Source organism: Electrophorus electricus, chromosome 11, assembly GCF_041902795.1.
Source record: "Electrophorus electricus isolate QZ-2024a chromosome 11, ASM4190279v1, whole genome shotgun sequence".
Classification (NCBI taxonomy): domain Eukaryota; kingdom Metazoa; phylum Chordata; class Actinopteri; order Gymnotiformes; family Gymnotidae; genus Electrophorus; species Electrophorus electricus.
This window is the reverse complement of record NC_137507.1, coordinates 25,160,049-25,177,218: the sequence shown is the minus strand read 5'-3', so window position 1 is coordinate 25,177,218 and position 17,170 is coordinate 25,160,049. Positions and strand designations below refer to the sequence as shown.

Genomic DNA, 17,170 nt, shown 5'->3' with positions numbered 1-17,170 from the left:
CCTGCAGACCATCTACTACAAGCGGTGCCAGACCAAGGCCAGGAGGATTGTGAAGGACCCCACCCATCCCAACAACAGGCTCTTCTCTCTGTTGAGGTCAGGGAGGTGCTTTCGCTCCCTGAAGACCAAGACAGAGAGGCTGAAGAGGAGCTTCTTCCCACAGGCCATTCGGGCCCTGAATCAGGGAAACTGATAAACTGTGGGGACCACCACCACCATGTAACATAACTGTATATCTGTATATATATATTTATATTCAATTACCTTGTTACACAACAACTGTAGATATGTTATTATACGAACTGGATCTGTACATTCTGTAGATTGTGTACATATATACACAACCATATACATTGTACATTGTGTATATAATCATAATATACATATATTGTACATACAATGTTAATATATTTTGTACATACATAGAATATATATATTTATCTTTGCATATATATATTTCACATATAGAGAATATCTATATTTCTCTATGCACCCCTGTTTTCTTTTCCTCAGTTTGGACAGAGCACTCTCCACCATTTCACTGCGAGTTAAAGCCGAGACTATAAAAAACTAGAAACTATAAGAAAACTGTTTCATTCTGTAGACCACTAGATAACACCTTTGTATTGAACCTGCAAATGAGACAAAAACAGAGAGAACGAGAATCCGTTGCACTGCCATCGTTGTTAAACTGTTACTTCCTCTTTCAAACTGGTGAAAAAAATGGTGATTATGGGACAGTAAAAGGCTCCACTGAAGAGTTGTTCACTGGAGACAATTAGGTACATTTAATGCAGTATTTCCTAGAAAGACTTTTGCAGTAGGAATCTCAACAGCTGACACAAAGAACCAAACTGCATTTACTGACGACCCTCATCTTTTACCCTTCCTTCCAATCCTCCTTTCTCCAAATGAAAATTAGGTGTTCACACTCCCAAAGGCAACTCGAAGTTTGGTCACAAATTTTAATTCCCTTTCCCTTAATTTCCCTTCATTTTCCTTTCTACTTAAACCAATTATTTTATGTACCTTTTGGCCTTCCTCTGTTGATCTTGGGATGTAATAAGCTTTATTATTTCATTTATCTATGTCTGTGTAAAGTACGTTGAATTGCCTCTGTGAATGACAAGTGCTATAAAAAAAACTTTACTTGCCTTGAAATACATCAATGGCTATACTTGTAAGTGCATACTTCAGACTTCTACCACTAGTCTTGGGATAATGACCCGAGACACAACTAAAACGTATAACCCTATTTCTATTGAACTTATATGCCAAATCCCTATGTAGTTTTATCACATTTACCTGCCTACTAAGATCATACACTAACCCATAAAATTTTAGAAATTTGCTTAGCAAATTGAAAGAGAACTATCCATATGGTATATTCTAAAGTCCATTTTCCAAAAGTATTTTTACTTTTATAGCATGCAATGCTTTAATGAACCAAAGTTTAATTAATTATTCAGTTAATCACTTATTATTAAATATTTTATCATTGATAGGGACAGACCCCAATATTCAAATAGTATTGTATGCTTTTAACACAACAGAGAATACTGTAAAACATGATAAATCACACGGTTCAAGCTTCACAACTATGAACCGTGGCTAGCCAGAACAAATGATAGATTTTAGTATGTAATACAGTTAAATACTTCAATAAAGTAACAATTTAAAGCTCCAAAGAGACAGAATTATTTGTATTACAATAGTTCATACTCAGTATTACAACGATTTCCGCAATAAAACTGAAACTATGAAAAACTAAAAACTACAAGAAAACTGTTTCATTCTATAGACCACTAGATAACACCTTTGTATGGAACCTATAAAAGTCTGAAATTATTCACTATATATATTTAAGTTTAGAGGACTCTACCTGCAAATGAGACAAAAACAGAGAGAACGAGGATCCGTTGCACTACCATCATTGTTAAACTGTTACTTCCTCTTTCAAACTGTTGAAAGAAAATGGTGATTATGGGACAGTAACAGGCTCCACTGAAGAGTTGTTCACTGGAGACAATTAGGTACATTTAATGCAGTATTTCTGAGAAAGACTTTTGCTGATGCATACCTCTTGTGTCAGGAATGTATTCGTTTTCCATTTATGGACAGTCGACATATAAAATACCAGTTTTGCAATATGATTGTCAGGCAACAAATAAAAATGTCTGAAATATTTAAAGCCAACATTCTGCTTCTCACAGAACCTCTACCAGGTAGGTAGAACTTCAATAGTAATTCACCTAATATACTATAGTAGTCAATTCACCACATATTTCTAACACAAATCAAGCAGAAGAAGTGAGAAATAATTCACAAAATAAGAGCAAATATTATTTGAGACTATGAGGCCATTTTTCCCCAGAAACTGCAATACAGGGAGGATGCCATAGCAGAAGTAAAATTGCTTCTCTCTCTCTCTCTCTCTCACTCACTCACTCACTCACTCACTCACTCACTCACTCACTCACTCACTCTCTCTCTCTCTCTCTCTCTCTCTCTCTCTCTCTCTCTCTCTCTCTCTCTCTCTCTCTCTCTCTCTCTCTCTCACACACACACACACGTTGTTACAGTTGTTGTTTTTTACCCAGGTTTTGGTGGAACATGCATGTGGTGACCTCTTCCTCTTTCTTTCTTCCTGCTTTGTGCTCCTACACCTTCTTTATGTTGTCATATTAATTATATTACCTCTGAGTCACAGGGCTTGCAGCAGAAATAAAACAAACGTAAAATTAATGTAATGTGATTATAAAATAATGGGATTTCTTTTAGTTTGGGCTTGTATGATCTTAGTTCATGTCACTGTTGAACAATATACTTCTGCTACAATGCTCTAGGGAATCTTTGAGCTTATGCAAATTTTTTTTTTTCAATGTGTCTGTAATATTTTTAAATGCCAGGAATTGAAAACATTTTCTTGTTCATGTTTTCAAATGGCCTTCAGACTCTGTTGGTGCAGATTCTTGAAAAAACGCACATACTTCCTTCCTGCAACAGTGGGAGGACTATGATGGCTTACAAAGCCCCCCATCACACTTGAGTAAAAGCCCCGACTTCTCTACTGCACTCTAGATTCTCTATTGCACTAGTATAGTGATGAGGTCATTATGAGTGAGAAATACAGACAAACCGAATCACAACTTAATTAATTCACAAAACTATTAGATATAATATGGAAGCATATGAGGCAGCTCAATGTGTTTGAGGAGAAAAAGGATAGTGAAGAGTGACAGTGACTGTGAAAGCTCTGCTTGAAAAGATATTTTTTAAGCCAAGCTGTGTTTGATGCTATTTGCACTTAGTGTACTTAGTGCAAATAGACAACTTGCAGGTTTATACATTGCTGAATGCAAGTTTGGATTGAGCTTTATGATCATTATTACAGAGTGCTTGCTTACTCCACAGACTCAAGAAATGTGGGAAACAGCCTTTTACTTGGATGGTACAAATATTTGGAACTCATTACTCTGTAATATTTGTTATATAGCTTCTATTACCAGTTTTAAAACCAGCTCAAAATCATCTTTCAACCCTTAGCAGAACACTTAATACAATTATGCATATCAATTACAAGTTGCATGATTACTTTTTTTTTTACATCATGATTGTAGTTTATTTGTACTATTTCGTAAATACAGTTGTTAAAATTCTATTCTATTACAATTTTAATCAACCAAATATTCTGAAATTCTTTTTGTAGAGAAACAAATTTCACTATTTTAAGAGACTTATAATACTAAATGTGATTTCTCAATATAATAAACATTATTTATTAGTAAATTAGTCAGTATTTGAAATTTACTCTTGTAAATACACTCCTGTAAATACAGAAATGGTATTTAAAAGTCTGTGTCTAATATTATTTAACCAAATCATCTCTTCAAGCAATCAATCTTGCATTATTTGCTTCATTATGCAGAATGGGTTTCTTTCTCCATGAAATTGTGTACTGGAAAAAACTGAAGGTGATACCTGTTTTCTTCCTCCTAAGTTGTATGACAACCAATAACAGTCAGAAGGAGGATAAGTGCCACACAGCTCAGTGCTATTACAATATAGAGCAGTTGGTTGGTAGGTCCTAATAGAGAACAAAATGTGTATGTTGGAGTGGAAAAATGTATGAGTACAATAAGATTAAAGAATTGTATGCATGTTTGTGTGTGTTTGGGTTTGTAGACATTTATCTGTACCTATAGAAAAACAGATTTCTTTAATCTCTTTAATTGCACTTTTTTTCCAGCTGACTGGGTTGCTGTGGTTACAGATTATAGTGCTTCCACTGACATACATGGATAGGATGATGCCTCCTGGTGATTCTATTTTCTTCTCCTCACAGACATCATTAGAGCAGTTAGAGCGGATTGTGAGGTTGTGACCACTACAAGTGAGAGTCACATTACAGGGGTCACTGCTTAGCTGGTGAGGGACAGGAGTAAGGATTGGACTCTCCACTGGATCTGGGGAAGACACACACACAACCATGATTGCACTGCTGGATCATATACACTGAAAGCTCATCACCAACAAAACACACAGTTACAGAGATCATATAACTGCTGTCCTGTCATTTTAAGGTTTGAATTTTGTTCATTATTGCAACATCCTCTTGTAAATATGATTTTAAATGTAAGCACATCAAAACACATATGCAGAAAAATATACATTATTAATTGACAAAAATACTGTTGATTCAGGAATGCATTTTTTCCACTGATTACTATACTGAAAGACTTACCTAATACAGAGAGTTTGTACTGAACAATAGGGTTTTCCCCTTCTTCATCAATTGATCTTGCTATATAGACTCCACTGTCATTCTTCTGTAGGCTTTTCAGCGTCAGACTGTAGGTGTCCTTATCAAGCTTCACCCTACCGTTATAAGCACGGCCTGGTTCTACCTTATTCAATTTTTGATCATATGTCAATACAAAATATTTTCCATGTATCCATTTCAGGGTTTTGAATGGTTTTATACTGCCTTTTATGTGCAGCTGAACAGAACTGCCAACCTCCTTAAACTCATGATTGGACACTGTAGAGAAAGAGGAAATATAATCCATTAATGTTCTGAAGACTTGTAAAAAAAAAAATGTAATTACATTTTTTTTAATTTACGTAAGTGAATTGTTATATACATTTTGTAAAAAATGCTTTTTAAAAATTTTTCCATCTTCGGTAACCCTCATAAAATTTCAAAATGTTATTTTGCCTTCTGTTTTTAACAACAGAAACCTTTTAATTACATAGCTCTTTTCCCAAGCTTAAGGTTGCTTTACGGATCAAATCAAGAATCATATATAGATGAAAAAAAAAAAATCAGAAAAGACATCATAAAAATAGCAAAATACTAAACACAGAAGATAAAACAACAACTGTAAAAGGTACACTAAACAGCAACAGAATTAGATGGACATAACAAAGAGCAGAAGATGATTGAGGGAGGGAGTTTATAGTTGAGGTGCTGCAACATCTGCAAGACTCTGAACTCTTGCACTGCTGCCTACAATGCAGCAATCATCAGCGGGAACATGGACGAGTACAAGTCTGCTGCATACGGAGTGTGCAGGGTGATGAGAGAGGCAAAGCATGAATATTGTTTTTAGTGAATAATTTGATTGCTAATAATTTTGGATATCATGGAAAGAAAGTGGCTTATTTTAGCTGAGGTTTATGTGGAGTTGTTTGGGTGTAGTTATGAGCTGGAAGCTGAGAGACAATTCAGCGGCTTCCAGGATGGACTAGCTATGATTTTTTGCATCGCAAATCACTGGATATTTCCATACACTGCTGGAAAAATTCATAATCCTGCTACAAATTGCAAGTATAAATGAGAAAGCATACTATTTCTTTACAGTATTACAGCATTTACAGAATAACAGTATTTTCCCCAGCATAACCTTTTAGCCTAATATCAATGAAGCTAATATTTTTATCCCTTAACCATGAAGCTATAATGAAGCTAATATTGTATTTAGTAAGTTGTTAAACATGGTTGTAATGTTTAGCAAAAAAGTATTGCACACTGATGACTTTGTGTGCATTTGGAGAGGTTTTTGAGCACCTTGGAGATGTCTGACACCTAGTGGAAAATACTGTGTACCTCCTGATTAATTTCATGTATATACTCAAAATCGTTCATTTTACTGGACAAGACCATGGTGAATCAGGAAATGAAGCACATGAATGAAAATGAATCTCCATCATCCAAATACATATTATAAACCCCCCAAATAAAATACAAGTACACATCATTCACATACAAGAACAAATCATTCAAAAATGTGTTTAAAACTGGAGGTGCACTTAGCAGTTAATTGAGGTAGAACAAATTTTCTTGCAATTAGGTTTTTGTGGATGTGAGATACAATACTGTGGAAGGAAGATGTGGATTTTTGGCGCTGTGCTTTGGCTGTTTGTGGTTGCAGTCAGTATGGAACAGTTTCATGCACAGGCATTTTTAGTTGCACTTTCACATGAATCATCTTTTCAAGCAGTGTTTTTTTTTTTTTTTTTGCAGACTGCGAGGTTCCGGTAGAGTAAAAATAAATGTAGACCCACATCACCTCAAAGCAAAAGGTTTCCATTCTCTGTCACTGCAATAGATGTCAATACTGTCCATGAGTTTTATTTAAAAAAACAAACAAACTAAAAAAACAAAAAAATATTTTGCTAAAATCTTACTAAGCATTTTAGGAACTATATTAATTTATATAGTTTGAAAATAATTTATATTTATTTATATTTATTAGTATATGTATATGTAAGACTGTTATGCTTTTCCTTATAGTATAGTTTAAAATCTGAGCTCATAGGTCTCCCAGGTAGTGCAGTTTTAGCAAACATCCCCATAATGACAAAATGCCAGTCAAATGTTTATGGTATAACTTGAAAACAGGTTTGCCATTTATCTATGGTTTAAACCTGTCTCTTATTCTATATTTAATTAGCTATATATTGTGTGTTTAGTGCAAGCATTCTAGCACCAGAGACAAACATCAATAAATACTGAATAATTGTACCAAAATGGCACTTATGAGTACTGGACAAATGATTTCAGATCACAAGTCTGTGAAACAAGCAATTGCCCTAAATTGCAAGAACAGCTACTGCTATAAAAGTACCTAGGTGACCGCATAACCTATAATCTGTTATTGATCAAGGTAAAGGCTAAAAGCCAAACTTTTGACTTGGCCTTACCAGGAACCATGTTCATTCCAGCACTGCCATTCCTACCTCTTCCCACCGGCATCTCCGATCCGGTTCGCCAGAGTACTAGTTACACACCTGATGATTATTTTCTCTATTACTACCTCCCTATTTAAGCCCTCCTCCCTCACACACTCTTTGCGAAGTATTGCCATTCTCATGTTGCATACCGAGGCTCCCATGTACGTGTTTGTCTGCCTGGTTTCTGAATCCTGCCTGTGCTACAGACCTCATCTACTGCCTGACCTATGAGTCCTACCTGCCCCCGAATACTAGATAAAACCTCTTGCATTGGATACTCTCCCTTGTGTGTGTGTGTGCCTTCATTACACCAGTCTCTTGATCTCAGTATTAGAAAACATATATGGGACAGAAGTAAAAACAAACAACCCTTACTCACATTTGTCCTGCATACTTTGGAATTCTGGAATACACTTTAGATTATTTTCTGCAAGAAATAACTGACAAAATGCCCTTTGTTTATGAAGACGCTTTAAAGGAACAGATTGACAATCCAATTTACACAAAATTTCAGTCACCCCAAACTTTACTTGTTTTACTAAGTCATTCCTTAAGGCAAAAGATGACTCATTTAGGAATACAACTATTTTGTTAAAATATAAAACATGAAAAGCATATCAAATCATATGTACACATAATATATAGATATGTGACAGGCATGTTCCTGATGTACATACATGGTTGTACTACAGTCATAGTATGGTAGGACGCATTGAACCATTTTGATACAAAGTCAAGTTCAGTAATCATTTCATATCAAACAGTTTATCAATTATGTGGAAAGATCTATTCAGCAGGATGGCGTTGCATACTCTTAACATGACCTGTAATTCTGTATGACACAGTGGTTTATCCTATTCATAATATAAGGACAGAAGCTCAGCTAGTCACACATCACTATTTATATCATAAGACGTATACATAGACAGATGTCGTTTAAAGGACTCTACCTGTTATTGAGGCCAAACTGCAGAGAATGAAAATCAGCTTTGCTACAATCGCCATTGCACTGGGTGTGAGCAAATTTCCTTTCTTGAGGTTTATAAACTTCTGTCAGTTTGGCTCTGAATAACAATGGGGTGCCTCCCCAAAGTGCCTCATTTCCATATTTAAAATGTTTACATTTCAAGATTCATGTAATGTAATGCACAGTAAAAATAATGAAATACCAAATTTAATGTCATGTTTAAGTCTTTACAAGCATGATAAAAATATCATGAATGTACAGTACAGATGAAATTTGAGAGTACAATGACATTTTAAGTTAGATGGTGGTGATGATCTTTAATACTTTGTTTTCCAGAAACACTATTTCAGCTGCGGATCTGCCTGCATATATGAGTCCAATTTTGATACAAACTGACCTTGATCATGTAACAAGTCAGAAACAGGCAGGCATTTGCAGATGCGATAAGACTTTGGCTTTCCAATCCAAAATGTAGTCAGAACACAGGCAGGTATCAAAACCAGAAAAGCAAGAACACCAGGAGAAGTACAATGTACAGATCCAAAAACTGTAGTGAAGAGAGGACAGGGCCAAAACACTATAAGTAACAGGCATCAGAACAAATGCTCAATGTGCAAGGCAATGAACCATGGCAGTACTTTGAATAGACTGCATCATTTAGAAGGCACATAAATACACTGAGTAGAATTGAAAACAGGTGGTAATAATGCAAATCTGGGGATGATGATCGAGGCATTGTAGCCTTTTTTTTGTTTGCTATGTATTTCTGGATTCTCTGAGTTGGCTCTTTGACTAACGACTCTGACTGTGGATTTGCCCTTAATAATCTCACATATCTCAGCATATGCATCCGCATCGTGATCGCTCCACATTACACACAGGTTAATACACCATGGCAAGACTGAGCACAGCAACAAGACACAATGTAGTTATGTTACATCAGCAAGGTCTCTCCCAGGCAAAGATTTCAAAGCAAATTGGGGTTTCAAGATGTGCTGTACGAGCTCTTTGAAGAAACACAAAGAAATGAGCAACATTGAGGACCGTAGACGCAGTGGTTGACCAAGGAAACTTATATCACTTACCTTTGAAATCAGACGATCTCCAGCAGTGCCATTAGCTCAGAACTGGCCGAAACCAATGGGAACCAAGGTACACCCATCTATTGTTTGAAGAAGTCTGGCCAGAAGTGGTCTTCATAGAAGAATTGCGGCTAAAAATCCACACCTTTGACATAGAAAGAAAGTCAAGCTGAGGGCAGTGGTAGCTCAGTGGTTAAGATGATTGACTTGTAATTGAATAGTTGCCAGTTCATGGCCAAATTGCCACTGTTGGGGCCCCTGAGCAAGACCCTTAATTCTCAAGCTGTATTCTTACATAATTATAAGCTGCTTTGGATAGAAGTGTCAGCTAAATGCTATAACAGATGTCAGCTTTTTTGCTGATGGGCTGGAGAGCAGTACAATAATGAGCATCTGCAGGCAACAGTGAATCATGGTGGAGGTTTCTTGCAAATTTGGGGTTGCATTTCAGCAAATGGAATTGAGGATTTGGTCAATATTAATGGTGTCTTCAATGCTGAGAAACACAGACTGATAATTATCCCTTATGCAATACCATCAGGGAGGTGTCAAACTTGGCTGCAGCAGGGCAATGTCCCCAAACATACAGCCAATGTCATTAAGAACTATCTTTAGTGTAAAGAACAACAAGGAGTCCTGGAAGTGATGATCTACCCTAGTTCTGTTTGTAACAACCTCCCTGCCAAGTTCCTTCAAAAACTGTGTGCAAGTGTACCTAGAAGAACTAATGTTGTTTTGAAGGCAAAGTCGGGACACACCAAATATTGATTTGGATTTATCTTCTTTTCATTCAACTTTGCATTTAAACAAGCCACATCTGATGGATTATCTTGATCAATCTGCTTGTTACTTATCATAGTTATTGTTTTTTGTTTGTTTGTTTCTTTATTGTGGTCAAAAAGTAATGGAAGACAAATTTGAATACATGGAGACTTAAATCAATGTATGCTCAGTATGAATGTTTAGGCCTCAAACATGATAATCTTTTTTAATGATAAAGTTGATTTTATGATTATAAGAAGCAGAATTCATAGCTGGATCATAGTGAAAACGATTATGCAAATGAACACATGAATGAATCTAGAACCAAATGCTATCGATTTCAAATGTACAATAGTCAGTGTGGCAGTACAGCCTGAAGATAAAAGTACTGGCCATCTACTTTTAGACACAAATCAAAGTATTAGCAAGTAGAATTGTGTCTGGTAGTGCTGGCCTTTATGGCCCTGAGTCTTCTGTCTGAGGGTAATGTCTCTATCACATTACGGCCCCTCCCCCCAAGGTCTCCCTGTGTGTGATATATATGTGCATGTGGCCACATCTGCTCCCTGCTGCAGACATAAAACCTTGGTGCTTGCTTACAAAGCCAACCGTACCATACATGATGTCAGTGGTCAAAGTCTGATCAGTACCTCTAGTACTTTGAACCTTAAGTATGGCTCAGCTTGAAATACCATGCTTTAAATCTCATGGAAGACAAGCATTGAGACTTCTCTGTCCTGACTCCTAGATGGTGGAATGAATTTCCGCTTGCTGTCCGGACAGCAGAGTCCCTTGCAGTTTTCAAATGCAGACTGAAGACCCATCTATTTGTGGAATATTTAAATGACCACTGACCCTGTTCCTATGTTGACTAACTGAAACTAGTACTTATTGTAGGATATTATTTATTACACTGTGTCACGATACAGCCCCTCCTCCCAGAAGTCTTCATGTGTGTGCCCTATCATGTATCTCACCTGATCCTTATTCTGTGTCATTATCGTGAACGTATATAAGTCTCTTGTCTAGTCGTGGATGTGGTCAGTGTTTAACCTTATGTTAGACTGTGAGCTATGTCGTCTTTGTTATGTTTTTGAATAAACGTATGTTTCTGTTTCACGGAACTCAACCCTGCATCCTGCTCTGCCTCCTCGCGTTACACACTGATGTTGACTAACAAACTCTAGTATTTTATTGCACTTATCATTGTCTGAGATAGAATGTATGTATTTTGTACTTCTAGGAATCAGCATTGATGCCTGTATTTCTACAGTATTCTAGTTCATTGGTATACTGGACTCTAACCTACTGTACTGGTTAGGATGTATTCTATGAGTAAAATATAAGTCACTTTTTAAGAGTGTCTGCTAAATGCCATAAATGTTAATGTAAATGTAAAAGGGGTCCCTGGGAAAGCACTCTGAGACTCCCTGTCAGCCCAACAAGAAGAAATGGTAGAAGAACCAGCCTGACCTTGCTGCAGAGCTAGAACCTCCCAATGCCTCCCTACTCAAGGCTCGGTTTGCCTTCAACCCAGAGGAGGGAGACCCCCCTGGAATTTCTTTGGGAAGGGGGGGGGGTGCTGGGGCTCCAATGCTGGGCCCACCTTGGTCTGATCAGTTCCCCTTGGAATTGAGTGGTCAAGTGGGCCCTGATAGAAGCTTTGGTCTTCATACTGCTAACTCCCTCTCTTGTGTTCCAGGTGTGGACACTGAACAAGTGGAGGGCACATATGAAGCCCATGAGAAGGATTGCCTCACATTCTGCACCTCCATGATGGGCTTTCATCTGGCTTCTGGTTCTGGCAACTCAAGGGCAGATGTTCTTCCAGTCCTGTCCAGCGGGGCCATGGACACGCCACCAGTACCTGGCTCATCAGAAGGTGTTGCTCCCTGTGCATCCAGTACCACAGAGGACACACCTCCCAGCATGCCCTTTGCTCCTACAGGTGCACTATCCTACATGTCCACTAGGGTGGTAGGCATGCCTCCAGCACCTAGCATGTCAGTGGCTGATGCTGCAAGCACATCCTGTGCCACAGTGGATGCACCTCTCTTCACACCCTGTGCTCTAACGGGTGCACCATCTGTCCTGTGCTCCTACGGGCTGTAGTTTAGGTAGACTACAAGTTATTCCTCTGATGAAACTTTGGTAAAAGCGGGGCTCTCTGCCACCCCAAGCGACAAACTAGACCCAGGACCATGCTGTTGCTTTGATGTTGAGCAACAAAGCCATAAATAGCCTAGCTATCAAGATGGCCTGGCATCCTGGCCCTCAACCCCTTTTCCTTAGGTGTCATAAACCCATGGATGGGAGGGCGAAAGGTTCTTACCAGCCTGGTTATACTTTAACTGTGACCAAGAATTTAATCAGATTCAAATCCATACCAGCAACTTTTCTCTTCCCACAGATTCACAAAGTAATGACTTGCCATCTACTATGATGTCAAATGATAATTAGCCAGTAATTTATGGTTATTTTTAATATACACTATTTGCACAATTATTAGAAAAGAGAGTATTTTGACCATATCATCATTTTTATGCATATTTTCCAACTCCAGGCTATATAAACTTGAATGCATATTGGATTTAAGCAAATCAGGTGATGTGTATTTGTGTAATGAGGGAGGGTGTGGCCTAAAGAGATCAACACCCTATATCAAGATGTGCATAATTGTCAGGCAGCTTCTTTTCCTCAGGCAAAATGGGCCAAAAAAAGAGATTTAACTGACCCTGAAAATCCAAAAATTTGAAAAAGTCTTTCAGAGGGATGCAGCACTTTTAAAATTGCTAAGATAATGGGGCGTGATCACAGAACCATCAAACATTTTGTTGCAAATAGTCAACAGGTTCACAAGAAAAATGTTGAGGAAAAAAAGACAAAGATTTGAGAAGAATCAAATGTGAAGTGACCAGGAACCCATTATCCTCCAGTGCTATCATATTCCGGAACTGCAACCTACCTTGAGTGCCCAGAAGTACAAGGTGTTTAGTACTGAGAGACATGGCCAAGGTAAGGAGGGCTGAAACCCAACCACCAATGAACAAGACATGTAAAGTGAAACGTAAAGACTGGGCCAAGAAATATCGGAAGACAGATTTTTCAAAGGTTTTATGGACTGATGAGGCTCTTGACAGACCAGATGGATGGGCCTGTGGCTGGATCAGTCATGGGCACAGAGCTCCACTTTGACTGAGATGCCAGCAAGGTGGAGGTGGGGTACTGCTATAGGCTGGCATTATATAAGATGAGCTAGTTGGACCTTTTTGGGTTGAAGATGGACTCAAAAATCAACTCCCAAACCTACTGTCAGTTCTTACTGCTAGTGCCAGTTCTTCAAGCCTCTTTCAAGAAGACCATGATCTTTATGTAGGACAATGCTCCATCGCATGCATCAAAGTACTCCACTGCATGGCTAGCCAGTAAAGGTCTTAAAGATGAAAGAATAATGACATGGCCCCCTTTCTCACCTGACCTAAACCCTATTGAGAACTTGTGGGCCCTTCATAAATGGGAGATTTATGGTGAAGGAAAACGCTTTGAACAGTGTCCAGGAAGATATGCATAAAAAGTTGATTGTCAACAGATTAAGAAACTGACAGACTCCATGAATGAAGACTTATGACTGTTATTGAAAAGAAGGTTTTTTTAATGTCAGAAATGTTTATTTGTAAATTAAGTTGTTTGTTTATTATTCTCGCTTTAACAGATGAAAATAAACAAGTGTGATGGGAAAATTTTTGTTTTTCATTTAGTTGCATAATAATTCTGCACACTAATAGTTGTGCGATAATTATGCACACATAAATATTCTCCTAAGAAAGCCAAAACCTCACTTTTACTTTCTTAAATATTCATTAAAAGTTTATTAACATTTTGGATTGACCGAAAGCACTGTAGTTGTTCAATAATAAAACGAATCCTCAAAAATACAACTTGCCTAATAATTGTGCACACAGTGTAATCTCTAAATTGTGATGTTTGCTCGTATTATTTGATATCTATTGTTTTATTCTGTTTATTACTTGTTCCTTATTAATTTGACTTATCTACACAGATCACTTCATTTGCATGCTCCTTACCTCATACTTATTGTAAATTAATTGTTACTCCCTGCTAGTTGTGTTCACTAGGAATCCTATATGAACCAATTAGACAATATATTAAAGTTAGTCATTTGTAACTTCTAGAAATGAGGAATTAAAGTAATTAATTAAAGTAATTAAAAAGTAATGATTATGATTAAAAAGTAATGACTATCCAATGGCGCTACCCCTCCCAGGGTTTGTTTTACCAAATTCATTCTAAGACCAGGAGGTAGAGATTGGTAGTAAATATATGCTTTTTTTGTTTAGATGATTCATAGTGGAGCCTATGTATTCCTATAACGTGCGGTGGTCCGAGTGCCACAGGGCGAGGGGCAGGGCGCACAGACTCCAACGTCTGGGACATACATTTATTAACATTTAACATAGAACACTAACGGCACTCACAAGAATCACACACGATAAATACAAACGAGAAACGATCGACATTAAATACGAATAATAAACACGTATACGTTTAACATCATCGTTGAACATTTACACACCACACTGACACGTTACGGTAACAATGACCAACGACGCTGCATCCCCTGACGTGGGTTTACATACACACAAACAAACCAAGTGCAGGTGTGTGCAGGCGTGGCCACAAACAAAGGTCCTCCTACTGCACGTGGCTGGCCAAACCACGTGCCTCGGGGGAGGTGAGCATTCCGTGACAATTTCTATGTCCTACAGAAACTTTAATGTCTCTTTTCTTATTAGTTTACTAGTTTTTTTATCATTAGTATGCATTTGTTGGAATTTGCTTATATCGTGCAAACTTGTCTGCGTGGGCTGATTGGGACCAGAGTTCCAGAGTTGTGCTGCCAGTAACGAATCCAAACTACTAAGGCCTGCCCTTGAAAGGCTAGGGCTCTCTGTCAGTTCCAGCTCCAAAGATCCGATCCCTCAGTCCAAGAATGCTGGTCCTCTCACCTTCATAGGCCTTCATCGCTCAGAGCCACCAGAATGATTTCATAGGAAAGCCGTCTTTCTCTCTCAGAGCCATCAGACTATTTCTAGGAAAGGATGCTCTTCACAGAGTCATTCCAGCAGTTGGATAAAGGACTGACCCTACCTCTTAGAATGCCAGCTCAACAGTCCCAAGTTAGATGGATGCTCTCTCTCTCAGCACTCTCTGGAAAATGCCAATGGAACACACACTTCTCCTGTGCACCTTCAGATGTTTAGACATAATTGAGCACCAGCCCCATTGAATTTATATGCCAAATCCCTTATATGTGCTGGCTAATTTCATGTATCTTAACAATGTTTTAGTGACAATTTTCTGTTTTCTTGAAAACAGCTTTGACAATCATTATAGATTATCTTGTATATTGTGAGTTATTTTAATTCCAAGCACTTTCAGAAATGTGGAATATTCAATAGTAATTCTTATTAAAAACAGACTTTATTATTAAATCTTCATTATTTTAACATATATGTAATTGCTGTAACGTGGTGGCCCGAGTGCCGCAGGGCGTGGAGCAGGACGCACAGACTCTCTTGGCATGGACGAACATTTAATTACACAAAACAAAAGACAAGAGTGGCACTACGTATTACAAACGATAAACATGTATACAACACGGTCAACATTAAACAAACACGATACATTTAACATTAACATGCTACATTAACATCTACGAGTACAATGACCAATACTCTGCACACAAAGACAAGGGTTTATATACATAAAGACGAGAAAAGGTGCAGGCGTGGCCACAAACGAAAGATCTTCCCATTTCACGTGGCGGACCAAACCACGTGACTCGCGGGAGGTGAGCGTTCTGTGACAGTTGCATCACATTTATCTACCTACTAAGATAATACACTAACTCTTAAAACATTGAAATTGAAAGGGGAATTTCCATTGGGTATATTCTAAAGTCCATTTTTCAAGACAGTGGAGTTTTTACTTTCATAGCATGCTATTCTTGCTACGTTGAACAAAATTGTATTTGATAAATATTTACTATTAAGTGTTGGTATCATTGCTGGGAACAGACCTCAACATTCAGATAGCATTGGATGCTTTTAACACAACAGGCAACACTGTATAACATGATGGATCATATTGTTTTATCTAACACGACAGATCATACTGATCATACAACTTTGAACTAGCCAAACAAAATGATAGATTATTGAATATCATACAGTTAAATATGTCAATAAAGTGACACATTAAACTCATTACATGCAACTGAAAACTAAACAAAAAGACAAAAGTATTTGCATGACTGTTGTCGCCATGCTGAGTATGAACTATTTCCCCTATAGTCTCCAGAATACAGAAAACTAGAAACTAGAGCAGAAATGTTTAATTCTGTACACTACTAGGTCCTATCATTGTATTTAACTCCATAGAATTATATATATATATAGTCATACATTTCAATACTTCATTAAAGTGACAGCAAGAAATACTACTGAGAAAGATTAGAGGACTCTTTACCTACAACTGAGACCAAAACAGAGAGAACAATAATCTGTTGCAGTACCATTGCTGTAAAATAGAGTATAGGCTACTTCCTCTTTCAAACTGAGAAAATGGTGAAACTATACAACCTAGACCAATAGGGTCATGGTATTGGTGTTAACATACCTCTGCATAGAGTCATTCTCTGTCAGTGTAATTCATTTAATTATTTGCCAATAGTATTGCATATAGTGTTTTACACATTTTAATAAATACAGCTTTATTTTCTGGTGGAATGAAATACACAAAAAAAGATCAGAACTTTCAGTGAACAGTGGAATATTAATGAACAAGAAAGAAAAAATAAACAAATAAAAATAAATCTCAACGTTTAGGTTTTACAGGTATGATGAAGCACAAATAAACAACATGTTTATCCATGTCGAATCTGCTAAGAATCACAAAAATCATTTGAGTGGTTGAGAGGTACTTTCCTCCCGTGTATGTGCTTCATGTGTGATTATGAACAGCAAACAAGGGAGAAGTGAACAGTCTTATTATGGGTCACTAACAGCAACATTCCCCACTGAGGAATTGTTGAATGGAGACC

The 17,170-nt window shown here is 37.5% G+C and overlaps 2 protein-coding genes across 9 annotated transcripts in view; both read right to left on the bottom strand.

Moving 5' to 3' along the window:
* LOC118241679 (uncharacterized) overlaps positions 1-2,630 on the bottom strand; it is a 33,709-nt gene extending 31,079 nt beyond the window's left edge. Inside the window, exons 1-2 of one of the 4 annotated variants that reach the window (XM_035528003.2) lie at positions 2,081-2,430; positions 1,883-1,961 (exon numbers count right to left, since the gene is read on the bottom strand). In XM_035528003.2, coding sequence (XP_035383896.2) covers positions 1,883-1,961; positions 2,081-2,128 — 127 coding nt within the window. In that variant the 5' untranslated portion in view covers positions 2,129-2,430. Of the gene's footprint in view, positions 1-632; positions 996-1,882; positions 1,976-2,080; positions 2,431-2,596 lie in introns of those variants that run through there. The other 3 variants (XM_035528004.2, XM_081722787.1, XM_081722788.1) reach the window with 3 other exon arrangements.
* A 3-nt stretch (positions 2,631-2,633) lies between these two features.
* Positions 2,634-17,170, bottom strand: LOC145659728 (CD48 antigen-like). Of its 5 annotated transcripts, XM_081722791.1 has the most exons (7): positions 16,597-17,170; positions 9,289-9,430; positions 8,601-8,750; positions 7,616-7,676; positions 4,745-5,041; positions 4,200-4,466; positions 2,730-4,087 (listed from the first exon to the last, which is right to left on the bottom strand). In XM_081722791.1, the coding sequence occupies exons 3-7, from the start codon at positions 8,607-8,609 to the stop codon at positions 3,996-3,998; spliced, it is 726 nt and encodes a 241-aa protein (XP_081578917.1). In that variant the 5' UTR covers positions 8,610-8,750; positions 9,289-9,430; positions 16,597-17,170; the 3' UTR covers positions 2,730-3,995. The 5 variants fall into 5 exon arrangements, with proteins under 5 accessions (XP_081578916.1, XP_081578917.1, XP_081578915.1 ...); XM_081722790.1 differs by lacking the exons at positions 8,601-8,750; positions 9,289-9,430; positions 16,597-17,170 and adding exons at positions 2,634-2,712; positions 8,187-8,580 and having other exon boundaries at positions 3,982-4,087; positions 7,616-7,663; XM_081722789.1 differs by lacking the exons at positions 8,601-8,750; positions 9,289-9,430; positions 16,597-17,170 and adding an exon at positions 8,187-8,579 and having other exon boundaries at positions 7,616-7,663.

What these genes read in the sequence shown, in the direction of transcription:
- LOC145659728 (XM_081722790.1), bottom strand. Translation starts at nt 8,241, where the DNA reads ATGGCGATTGTAGCAAAGCTGATTTTCATTCTCTGCAGTTTGGCCTCA. An exon ending in CCAAAGTATGCAGGACAAAT is followed by an intron (nt 5,042 to 7,615) that starts GTGAGTAAGGGT and finishes CTTTCTCTACAG; the next exon opens with TGTCCAATCATGAGTTTAAG. An exon ending in GTACAAACTCTCTGTATTAG is followed by an intron (nt 4,467 to 4,744) that starts GTAAGTCTTTCA and finishes TGTCTTCCCCAG; the next exon opens with ATCCAGTGGAGAGTCCAATC.